The sequence below is a fragment of the Cyanistes caeruleus genome, chromosome 6 (assembly GCF_971803275.1).
Source record: "Cyanistes caeruleus chromosome 6, bCyaCae1.hap1.1, whole genome shotgun sequence".
Lineage (NCBI taxonomy): Eukaryota > Metazoa > Chordata > Aves > Passeriformes > Paridae > Cyanistes > Cyanistes caeruleus.
Genome location: NC_141706.1, coordinates 20,604,482 through 20,616,815, shown reverse-complemented (window position 1 = coordinate 20,616,815; position 12,334 = coordinate 20,604,482). Strand labels below are relative to the sequence as shown.

The 12,334-nt window shown below is 39.4% G+C and overlaps 1 protein-coding gene across 3 annotated transcripts in view; it reads left to right on the top strand.

The window, feature by feature from the left end:
* SPTY2D1 (SPT2 chromatin protein domain containing 1) overlaps window positions 1-10,450 on the top strand; it is a 48,327-nt gene extending 37,877 nt beyond the window's left edge. For all 3 annotated transcript variants that reach the window (XM_086892916.1, XM_086892915.1, XM_086892914.1), the window contains exons 2-6: window positions 1,655-1,769; window positions 3,246-4,808; window positions 5,573-5,732; window positions 5,860-5,937; window positions 6,871-10,450. In XM_086892916.1, the coding sequence (XP_086749042.1) occupies window positions 3,323-4,808; window positions 5,573-5,732; window positions 5,860-5,937; window positions 6,871-6,967 (1,821 nt within the window). In that variant the 5' untranslated portion in view covers window positions 1,655-1,769; window positions 3,246-3,322 and the 3' untranslated portion in view covers window positions 6,968-10,450. The remainder of the gene's footprint in view (window positions 1-1,654; window positions 1,770-3,245; window positions 4,809-5,572; window positions 5,733-5,859; window positions 5,938-6,870) is intronic.
* The last annotated feature ends 1,884 nt before the right edge of the window (window positions 10,451-12,334 follow it).

Below are 12,334 nucleotides of genomic sequence, written 5' to 3'. Positions count from 1 at the left end.
ATCCTTCTTATAATCTCCCTTTTGGTACTGAAAGGCTGCTACAAGATCTCCCTGGAGCCTTCTCCTGGCAAATTACATCATGTGCAAGTGCTGTAATTGCCAGGTGGGGGCTGTGTATTCTGTCACAGTTGGTGCTGAGGTCACACTGATCTCAGGTGATAAGTAGAATTCAGGTCAGCTGGCATGTGGTTCATTAGCTTCTTGATGTGTATTGTGTTTAAGGCCACTGCCAGCAGGAACTAAAATCAGTATTGTTAGTTTTACATCAGCCTATTAATTATGCTGGTAAAGTCCATTCCAACTTTTGGAGTAATTCAGGTTTTTTAGTTGATGTATCTATTTTTGCTGAATTAGGTAACCTGAAAGAGTGTCTACAAGCAAGCTGAAAATGGAGCTGTAAACCTGCAGTCTGGAATTGGGTTGATTCTGGCAGCTTGGCCTGTAGTTTGCTTTTGGTTCCTCTTGGTCAAAGACTAAGGCTGAACTTGAAATACTTTTATTCCATTACTAATGCAGCCATTGCATTCTTTATTAGTCCAGTGCATTTCACTAATTTTTTTTTTCCCTATCTGTCTTCTGGTTTCCTGTCATTCCTTCCAAAAGCTGAGTGAGTCCCTGTTGTGGATGAGAGGAATGTATCTCATCAAAAGACAGGCAATGATGTATTTTGAGATAAAATAATGATTTGGCAATTCACTGGAATTTAACAAAGTTCAATTGTGGTTTGATAAGGTTTAGTAAGTTTAATGCAAGGTTCATCTTATTTATTAATTGAAGGAAGAAACATACAAAAAGAAGGTTGGGTTCAAATTCATTCATTTATGAGTTCATTTAGTGTGATTCTCAGGGACTGGCAAAACAGCAAGAAGCACAGTCCTGTTGAGTCACAAGGCTCTGAGTGGAGTCCTTGCTTTCTAAACTCAATTTGGAGTCTAGGAGTGGCTGGATCCATTTGTAGTCTCAAGCTTAGTCAATGGTATATGTCTAATGGGATTATCCATACAGTGTTTGTAATAATTTAGGGTGGATGGATTAGTAATGTTTCATAATACTAATGCAGTGTTCTGTCACCTACTGAGGATCTGTTGTAAGTAAGGCATCTTTCCACCTTGGGTAAAGAAGGTTCTCTTAGTTTCAGGTAAGGAATTTCTAACTCTGAGAGGCAGCCCTGCTCAAGGGGTCACCTGGCATCCAGTTGAGCTGCAGTTCAGGCAGAGCTTGAATCAGGCCCACTCTGATGGCAGTATTTGTAGAGTGAAGTAGTTGGCTGCTGGCCAGTGGTATATACAAGACAGGTGTCCTTATCTTAGTGCTGATATCTTGTCCTGGACTTTGGTTATCTTGCTCTTCTGATGGTTATGAAACCACCTTTCAAAAAAATTTATCAAGACAGCCCTATTCCCTTGGACCAGACACTTTCTAGCTTGCAAGTTTTTCCCAAGGACTTGGAGCTGGTTGCTCCTTAGTCAGCCTAAAAGTACAACTGTGAGTCAAATGTATCCAGCACAACCTTCAGTTTCAGTGGGAATTCATTGTTTACTCTGTACCATCTCTGTGTGTAAGTCAAGTATAAGACTGTTATGCAATTCCTCCGTTTTAAAAACTGATTTTTATATTTCTTAACTCTTCTGACGTATTTCTTTGTCCTTTGCAGAAAAGGTACAGTTTGGCTGTTGGTCCTCCCAAAAAAGTTCCCAAAGTCAAGGGTGTAGAGTCTGCAGCAGTGCAAGCATTTCTCAGACGACAAGAAGAAGAAAAGAGAAAAAAAGGTAAAAGTATAAAATACCTCCAGTGGGAGACTTTCATTTATTCTTTGGCATTTGTCACTTTATTCAAAGTTCTAACAAATACAGCTGCAAATCTATTTCTGGAATTATACACAGACCTGATGCTGAGGGAAAGCTAGAACTCAGTAAGGACTGGGGATCTTTGCTTGCTTTCCTAAGGAGTTTAAAATATTAATCAACTACATTAGGATTTGTGGCTGGAGATTGAGAAAGTTTTTTTGCTCTTCACCTTAACGACTATCTCAACTTTCATTAGCTTAACTTTGAGAAACTTTGTGTGAAAAATGGAAAGAAATGCTGTTGTTGTGTCTTAATCTAGTGTATCAGTACAGTGAATTTTAAAGTCTCTCTGAGATGAAATTTCTCCACTTTTATATTTCTTTTAAATATTCTATGGAATAAACTGGAATAGTTTATTCAAAATATGGAATAAATATGGAATAGTTGCATTGCTTCTGATGTTAACGTTTTGTTAAAGGTAACCAAATCTGATGGACTGGATGGCCCAGGTTACTCCTCCTCTCCTGGGCCAGTCATGAGTCTGTTCCTTACCCCTTCTGCCTGGTCCTGCCTGAAGCAAGACTAAGCATGAATTCCAAATGGGGCATGCTGGCACACTCTGTGATACTACAGCCATAGACAACAGAACAAGCCAAGGACCAATACCTTTATAGGCACCCAAAGTATGAGTAGCCCAATCCATTTTCTAGGAGTTTTTCTGTTTCCTCAGTCTTTTGAGTATTTAGCCCCTACTCCTTGGTCTGTCCAGTATTTGGCATTTAGATGTCTCATTCACCAGCTGGTTCAGCCTGGCTCTTGTCAGCAGATCCCAGACACAAGATAGAGAGTATACTTATGCAGAAAACAGCTAAGGCTGAACAGTAAGGATATAGGACAGACTGTGGAGATAGGGCACGGGGCTCTATCAGACTTGTGTAATGACTGGCTGCTTGCTTATCTGTTCAGCTGCTTCTGTGTCTCCTCTATATCCCTCTACATGCACACACTTAGGCTATTTTCCAGTTCTTGTCCCCACAATATTCTTATTCCTTTCCCTTCCTCAACTTCCCTTAAACATTTGATAGTATGTTCTGTACAGTCTCAAGATTCTCCTGCTCAGTCTCAGAGCTACCTCCACTACGCAGAGCTCCTATAACCTCTGTACCTTCTTATATTAAGGTTCCCCATAATTTTCACAGCATCCTGGAAAGCTGCTTCCCTCAAAAAAACATTAGTGGGTTTTGTTATAGCAACATTTCACTCAATCGCTTGCCTTTGTTGGAGCAGCTGGCACAGGTGGGTTAGCCTGCCCTGTTGGCAGACCTGGGGTCACTTTCTTGTCTATTTTGGATAGCTATTAGCCAGAGATCCTTAAGTTACCATACTTTGTGGTTTGTTTGGAAAATATTGAAATAATAAATAGTGCTTTTGCATAACTTTCTCCTGGTTTGCTTGCAGCACTGGAAGAAAGAAGGAAGAAAGAGCAGCTCTTGGCGAGGCGTATTGAACTGAAACATGACAGAAAGGCAAGAGCTATGGCCTCACGAACAAAGGATAATTTTTATGGCTATAATGGCATTCCTGTTGAAGAGAAGTCTAAAAAGAGGAGGGCTTCTGAGAATGTTGCTCAGGCCTCAGAGGCTGAGTATGCAACAGAAGATGAAACTGAGCAACTTGAATACAGTCAGACAGAATCTGAGCATGAGCAAGAAGAATATGAAGAGAAACCATCCAAAGCTGCAGTGAAACCAAAGGCACCACCCAAAAGTGCACCAGCGCCTCTGAACTTTGCAGAGCTCTTGAGGCTTGCTGAAAAGAAACAATATGAACCGGTGGAAATAAAACCAGTGAAAAAGGTAGAAGAGAGGCCCAGAACAGCAGAAGAATTGAGAGAGAGGGAATTTTTGGTACGCAAAAACAAAAAAGTGGAAGTGCATAAGAAAAGTGAGAAGGAGATTAAGCCTACAGGGATATCCAGTTCTTCGACAAAACTGTCTTCTCAAAAAGCATCTGTAAACACAAAACTTAATAAAAGCTCAGTAGATAAACATTCCACATCTAAAAGTAGTCTGTCGCTTTCCATGGGTGGTACTGATAAAAAATCCAAAGCACCAGCATTGACTGAAAAACACCCACGGTCATCATCTTCTTCCAAACTTGATCAAATGGAAAAAAACTCACAAAATGGTTCCTTAAAAAGCTCTTCTGGTAGCAGTCATAATAAATTGCCTGTCAATGGTATTAGAAAGTCTGGCTCAAACTCTCATGTGCCACCCTCAAAACCCATGGCCAATGGGGCTCAGAGAATGCCATCTGCGAAAGAATCCAGCCTGAAAAAGTCTGCCCATGCAAAACCAGGAAAACCTGCAGCCCTTCAACATGGAATTAACTCCAATGCAAAACGATCTGGGAGCAGCTTAGGAAAAGGAGGACCTGGACATCCCGGGGGTGGTTCAAGTGCAGGACCGGGGCAATCAAGCAGCAATTCTGCTGTAGGACCTGGAAGGCCAGGAAGTAGTTTAAGCTCAGGACCTGGGCGACTGGGCAGCAGCTCAGCCACAGGACCTGGGCGACCGGGAGGTGGCTCAGGCGTGGGACCAGGAAGGCCGATGGGCAGCTCAAGCACAGGACCTGGGCGACCGGGCAGCAGCTCAGGCATGGGACTTAAGCGACCGGGTGGCAGCTTGGGCACTGGACCGGGAAGGCCAGGCAGCAGCACAAACATAGGACCAGGGCGACCAGGCAGCAGCCTGGGAGCAGGACCAGGAAGGCCAGGAATCAGTCCAAGCACAGGAGCCAAGCGACCAGGCAGCAGCTTGGGCACTGGACCAGGGAGGCCGGGCATCAGCACAAGCGCAGGACCTGCGCGACCAGGCAGTGGCCCAGGCACAGCTGTGAAACCCAAATGTACTGTTGTGTCAGAAACCATTTCTTCTAAAAACCTTGTCACGAGACCTAGCAATGGACAGATGAATGGAATGAGACCTTTTCCAGGGCACAGACCTGTGCTTCATCCACAAGGTATGCATTTATAGAATAAAGAATTTTTTCACTGTTGTGGTTTAACTCCAACTGGCAAGTAAGTACCATGCAGCTGCTTGCTTGCCCTGTCCCCCAGTGGGGAGAAGAATAGGAGAAAACCCAAATGAAACTCAGATAAGAACAGTTTAATAATTGAAACAAAATTAAATATAGCAGCTTTTAATTTTTTCTTTTTACCTATGCTCATAATTTTTGAAATGCAGGTGGTGTGGAGCATCACATGAACAAAGACTAAGCAGCCTGTGATGGGTACTGGCAAATGCTGTTAGAAGGAAAAGAATTGAAAGATTCGCTTCCAGCATTGCTTAACACTTGGTCTATAAAACTTTGTAGTGTCTTAAATAACAGATGCTTGAAGGGCTGGATGGAAAATCACTCACCGGTTTTACATTTTAGTGTTCTGGCAGATTTATCTTATCAGTGACAAGCCATTCTAAAAATTTACTTCTGATCAGGAGCGAGCAGTGTAGCGTAGTTCCTGGAAAGCTGTGAAAAAAGAACAGAGTGCTGAGTGGTTTCCTCAGGATGTTACTGCTGATACTGATAGGTAATCTCCTCTAGCACAACTCAGAGGAAGTATTTCCTCTGGCTGAAGTTCTGAGAAATGCTGGTTAACTTGAGGCAGGAGTTTTCCACTTTGAAGCCCAGAAAATCGCTATGCCCAAGGTACAGCAAGAAGTAGAGTTAAATTAAAATTATGTTCATGTTATTAGTTAATGAATTTATTCTCTCCTGTTGTTTAGGTCTTGGAAGACCACCTATTAGTTACAAGAGACAAATAGAAGATGATGATGATGATGATGAATATGACTCTGAAATGGATGACTTCATTGAGGATGAAGGGGAACCTCAAGAAGAAATATCAAAACATATTCGGGAAATATTTGGCTATGACCGGAAAAGGTAAGAAAAGTAACAATTTTCAGATACTGCAGAACAAGCAGTAGAACAAGTAATTATTCTTCCTAAGAAGGGATATTAATTCATTAGCTGTTTTTCAATGTGCTAAAACGTGATATTTAATTTTCAGGTACAAAGATGAAAGTGATTATGCCTTACGTTACATGGAGAGCAGCTGGAGAGAGCAACAGAAAGAAGAAGCTAGGAGGTATGCATGGATTTGATCTTGGATACAAACTGAGAAGTTTGGTTGTTGCTGAGGTCATAAGGCTAAGGGAGCAAAAATCCACAAGTATAAAAAGTATGCTGATAAGCTTTTATAGTCACTGATTTAAATTATGAAGATGATATTTTCATATTGGTTTTGGACTTTGGACCTGCACAGTTCTTATGTCATAAACTGATTCTTTGTTTTTAAATGAGTGGTGGGACAAACTGTAAAAGCTGTAAGGGTTTTTTATAGAAAATGCAAATATTGAAATGTATGGAGTCATCAAATTCTTTTGTTCTACTGAAATTTCTATATGGTTATTCAGAAGGTGCCTTGAGCATTAGAAGCCTTCATCTTTGAAGCTATAGTCAGTGTCCTTATTCTTCCTGGCTCCTGAGGAATACCTGCAGCCCATGGAAATCTGTAGTTTGCTAAGTGGCGTTAGGAGAAATACATGTAATTTTAAAGTGATATTGCCATTATCCAAACTCTCTGTTGACATCTTAGAATGAGATTTTGCAGAGTTGAATTCCTGACTCATGTCTAGCTACACATGTAGCATAAAGGAAGTGGAGATAAGAAACTTGAGTTAAATTCAATTTTACTTTTTCAATGGATGTGTTTCAGTAGCTGCTTTGTGGGAGAAAATAAGACCTTTCTTATTAAATTTAATAATTTTTTTATTCAACTTTTTATTTTTGACAAGTTTTAAATATCTTTTTCCCTTTAAATATTTGATTCTGATCTTATGATTTTAAAAAAAAATCTTGATTTTTTTAAAGCTGCATTCTTTCTATAATTAAAGAAGATCTGATATCAAACTATTCTTCAAATCAGCTGTAGTACTTGTAGCATTGCTTTTCGGGTGTGTAGAAGTAAAGCCTCAAGTGTCCTGAGTTGCAGTGTAAAGGATTTAATCTTGTTTGGCAGCTTGAGACTCGGTGTTCAGGAAGACTTGGAAGAACTGAGACGGGAGGAAGAAGAACTGAAACGCAAGAGACAGTCTAAGAAGCTGAGGACACGTTAACTGACTTACGGTGTTGACTTTGTTCATGTTTCTGCTCCCCTCTGCCTCCATACATCTCTTATTCTACTTCAGTTTCCATTTGCTTGTTAGAGGGCAAAAGAATATTTAAAGGGATTAAAGTACTGAAAAGCAAGGCTTTAGTTTGACCTAAATAAGATATTTATTTTTAATACTTGCCAGGGTTGTTTTTTTATGAAGAAATTAATGCACTAATGCATATTAAATGGAATAAAATTAAGATGTTTCCATTGATTAAACCAGTTCAAGATGCCAGCAGAAATATTGACTAGCTATGCACTGACTTGGAATTGTGTGGGCCATGTACCAGTAAACCAATTTTGCATTCACATGAAAGAAAGGAATAGCATTCTTGTTCCCTGATATTTTTTGAGACTTATTGCTCTATAGCCTGCCCTGTCTCCCAACATGAGCCTCAAAGTATTAAAATGTCATCTTCTGTACAGCAGCATCGTGGGTGTAAATTCAGCCACAGCCCATAGGTGTTTAAGGCAATAAAGTGCTGCAGATCTTTTGATTTGAGGACCCATAAAAATAATATGAACCTCTTTATTTCTAAAGAGAAAAGTGCATGTCACTTGCAAACTGCAGTGGTGGATTTAGCAAAAAGATTGTTGGCTTTTGCTGCATCTGGAATTCCAGTGCCAGTCTAATTCAGTATGAGAAACACACACCCTGAAAACAGAAATTTCAAGTGTTTGTATGTAACCTGTGCTTTTGGGCTCAAGCATATGTTTGGGAATTCTCCTGCCCTGTAAATCTTCAGATTTGTTAAACAGCTTCTGCTGCTTTTACAAATTGTGTTTTTTCTTGCATTAAACATCCGATGTCTAAATTATTTAAAATGTGAAGCAGTCATTTATCTAATTAGCTTTACTGTTTAGAAAGAACATCAGAATTAAGTTTTGTTAGAATGCATTTGCAGCTTTTCAGTATTAACATCATGTTAACTAGTTAATACTTGCGATTGATTCCAGCAAGTCAAAAACCTAAAATATGTATAGCAGGAGAGTTAGTTACGTACCTTAATGCCCATATTTGCACATTATTTCTAACTATGCACCTAAAGACTGTTTGTTTCAGTAATTGAATTTGTTTACAACCAGCACAGGGCTTATGTAAGTCTACAGGAGCTGCACTGAGACCTGAAGTTCAAATCTGGTGTTGCATCTTACTTGGATTTCCCCAAGTTGCCCTTCAAAGCTCACCAGTGTCACTACTCAGCTTTGCCTTGAGCTCCAGGACTCCATTGGTAGCATCTGCCTTCAGCTACTTCAGGCCATTATGTTTTCATGCTAGAAATACTTTCAGAAGTACAGAAAAGGCTCTGGACATTGGTTGGGGGTGGGGAAAAAAGGGAAATATTACCTTGAGGAAAAACAACAAAGTCCCTTTCCTGTTGGGGTTATTCTTAACAGTGCTGCTTCTAGAAGCAGTTCAGATAGCAACCTGTAAGGAACAGTTTTGGAAGCTGCTCAAGTTTAAACATCTGATTGTTAATGTAAGAAAAAACAGCTTTGCCTTTTTAAGGTGTTTTCTGTCAATGGTACCATTTCACTGCCTCAGCAAAGCACTGAAATTGCTGGTTTAGATTCTATAAACTATCTCAGCATTGGCTAACATGGAGCCCAGGTGAAGATGCCATTGTTGCCCCTCTGTAGTTTTAACTTTATTAACTAACAAAAACTGTTTCTCATTGTGTGCACTTGAGACCATACAAGATAGGGTAACCTCACTGCCTAGAAGTGTGTTGTATTCTCTGCTGCATTGGGACCATCTCAAATTTCCTGTTGGAGATTTCCTGGTTTCTAGAATTACCCATTCAGGACAATGAATTTTGGGACCATGATCATATTCTGGGTTTGTAGTTTTTAATTCTTTTTAGCTGAAGAAAGACTTGAGGTCCATCAACCCACACAGCTATATCATCTGTGAGCAACTTCCTACCTGGTTGGGGAGAAAAAGTCTCTTACAAAGAAAATATATTAAGTTGAAATTGGTTCAGTTGGGAAAGATATCTGCATTTCAGACAAATACAGGTTAAGTAAAACCTGATTATTTCACCACTATCTGATTATTTAACCATGCAAGATCAGTTAAATTTCTTAATCTGTAAAGCACTTTGTCATTTAGATGGTGACTGGAATGTACTCTGCTAGCCTCCCTAAGACCCTGTATAACTTTGTTCACACAGTGATCATTGCTTAGATTTTGTCTATTTCGTATGAAAAATTATTCAAGGACACATTTGTAATTTTACGGTCAAGAGGTACTTTCTCATAATTGCTGTGAGATGCTGATGGGTTTCCTATTTTGTACAAATGTTTGGCTTTTAATGTGCTTGCATATTTGTATGTCAGCTAGGAAGGAACTAAACTTGTTTTTTAATTCCTAACCTTGTATCCAAAATCCTGTTTACTGTTTGCCAGATTAATACTATTCATCTAATGACAGTATTTCAGTTCTTCCAAAGTGCATCTGAATTTGAGGTGAAAAAAAACTGAAAGAATGCTTACATTGGTTTATCGGAATTGGATGTTCAGCTAACTATTTAATTGTATTTAAGGAAATTCTGGTTTGGTTTTTAGATTTTTAATTCACTGTTTGACAATGTGCCTTTTTACTAAATTGTGTCAAAAAATAATGAATGTAGGAGGATAAAAAGGCTGGTTTCTGCTATCTCAGATTCTGTATCCTTAAACTTGAGAGTGTGAAATGACATACTTTTCATAAAACCCTTCCAGGTCTGGCTTTGATTGCACAATTAAGGTAGCTACTTCTTTACTGCTAATGCTAAAACAAATGAAGGGCACTTTCTATTGATGACTACTTTTTGAAAACGTCTTGTATTTACACTTGAGCCGTATTTCACTTTACAGTGATGTCTTTTGGAGGCCAGGGTTTTGCATATCACAGGAAGCCTTAGTGTGCAACTCTGTGCTGTGCTTTAAAATAAAAATCTTTCAAGAAGTATATGAGATCTTTATGGAAATCTGGATTTATTTTTGTGTAAAGCCCAAAATATTGTCCAGGAAAACTAATTTTCTATTTTTTTTTTTTTGCATTTTGTAACATAAACTAATAGCTGATACATATTTCTAGATACAGCATATTTCTGGAGACCAAAATATGTCAGAAAGAAAATAAATATATGGAGAGACTGGTGTTTAAATTGTGATGAATGTACTTCTATTTATTTTGGTGAGTGGGTGTGACGCAATATTAAAGTGTTAGTGTGTAAATAAGGGTGCTTCTAGTCCTAGCCAATGATTTTTTCCTTTGGGGATATCATGTGTGCACAGTGTCTTTTTTAAACAATGTGACAAATCAGGTTAAAAACTCATACATAGCTTACCTACCCTCTGGTGCTGTCAAGGAAGTGTATACTTGAGCACCCACCAAATGCATATACATTTTGCAGAGTATGTATACAATAAATTACAGGCATTAAACATTTTACTGCTATTTCTCATTGGTTTACTTTTATGGAAGATTTATCAGAACTGCTTTCTACTGTTTCCTCTGAGCTCTCTCACACAGCAGTGTCAGTCTGAATGTTCTCGGAGTGGTTCTCGTGCAGCCAGCAAGAAGGTGTGAAGAATGTAATGGAGTCATTTAAGCCTTCAGAAAAGATCGGAAAGTTCCTGGTGTCTCCTGCAGTTTAGGCTGTGACATAGTATGTACTTGGAGGAACATGTATTTAGAATGATAATATACTCAAGTGTGTCCATTGCCTTCAATCTTTCACATTTAAAGTGTTCAGAAGCAGCATCCTTCTTAGGTTTCCATATTCCCATGTTAAGGAGTCTGAACTCCCTTGATGGCTGTCTCCTCTGGAGGGGTTTTCTGCTTTGATGATGGAAGTAAATGACTGTTCTGATCAGCTGGTGCTGTGACCCACTTCCAGATGGATGAATGGATACACATCAGTGAGCCCACCTGCCTTTACAAGGAACAGAAATGCTTGCACACTCTTATGCTTAAAAAAATAATCTTTTAAAATATTGCAAATCTGTGTTTGATGTGTCTTATGCGTACCTTGTTTTAAAGGCATGAAATCTTACCTTCTTTGGAACCACCTTGTATGGAATTCCCTTGAGATTTTTAATGTATCTTAATAGCTGTGACCAGTCAATCTCAGGCATTATTTCAAGGCAAAGGTGTTCTGTTCAGGTGTTCTACACTGAGTCATTATCTTAACCCAGCTAGTAAAGCTACTTCTGGAAGCAAAATTATTTTATTCAGATGGGGGGTGGGGAGGAAGTAATTACAGGTTTCCCTTCTTTGCAGGTAGATTTTAGTTGTAGTTTTATTTGGAATAACATTTCAGTTCCAAAAGACAGAACTGCTATTTATTTATCCCACAGATAGCTTCTTCTTACCCCTGGAACTGTATATGGAAACATTTATTTTTCCCATGAGCCTGGGAATCTAAAAAGCCTTTGAACATACCATGCTTGCCCTACTCTGTGGAATGAAATTAAGGACAGAGGTAATTACTGAAGTAATCAAATATGTCATGAGTTTAGTTCTGACTTCTGTCCACATCAAATCCTTCTGGTTTTCCACACCACCTGGTGTTTAATTTGTTTTGAGAGTTCCTCTGTTTGGTTCTTCATGGGAGTCTTGGGTTTTGCCTACATCCTTCTCCCTCCGCTGGCAAATTTGTGAATTCTTCTGTATCCTGGAAGTAACTTTCTCAACATTCCTTGCTTGAGAACAGGCAAGTGTCTGAGGCCATCTCTCATACTCTCTGTCTGAAAGTTGATGGCAATCAGCAAATAAAAGAAACGAGCTTCAGTAGGATTTTTTGGTTGAAGGAGTTGGCTTGATTCTGATTTGAGAAACACTTGAGTGTAGAGTTTGTGGTGCATGGGAATAACTGAACACATACCTGTGAACAGACTGAATACAAAAGGCTGCTTGAGTGCCTTACATGTATTAAACCTCTTGTGGATTTCTTCAGGAGAGGTAAGTAGCTTCCTTGAATGATGCAGCTAAGGCTACATGGTGTTTATTGTGGGTCTGTCCTGTGTTCCCTATCACAATAAGGCAGTAATTCTACCTGCCACCTTCTTCCAGCCCTTGTGTTGTATGGATGCCTTGTGCTCCTTACACATGTCCAGTATGTCAAGATTTGACCAAACAAAGAAATTTGTATGGGAGAGCAGAGCATCTGTTCATTGGCCTGCTGCTCTGTAGCTGATGAATAACACTGATGATGGTTATTTCTGGACAGGAGGGGCACTTTATCTGGCTTTTGATGTGTACAGGATATCTAGGCAGGATTTCTGAGACCACAGTGGTGTCAAATGTGACTAAACTATATGTAGACAGGCACCCGGTCCC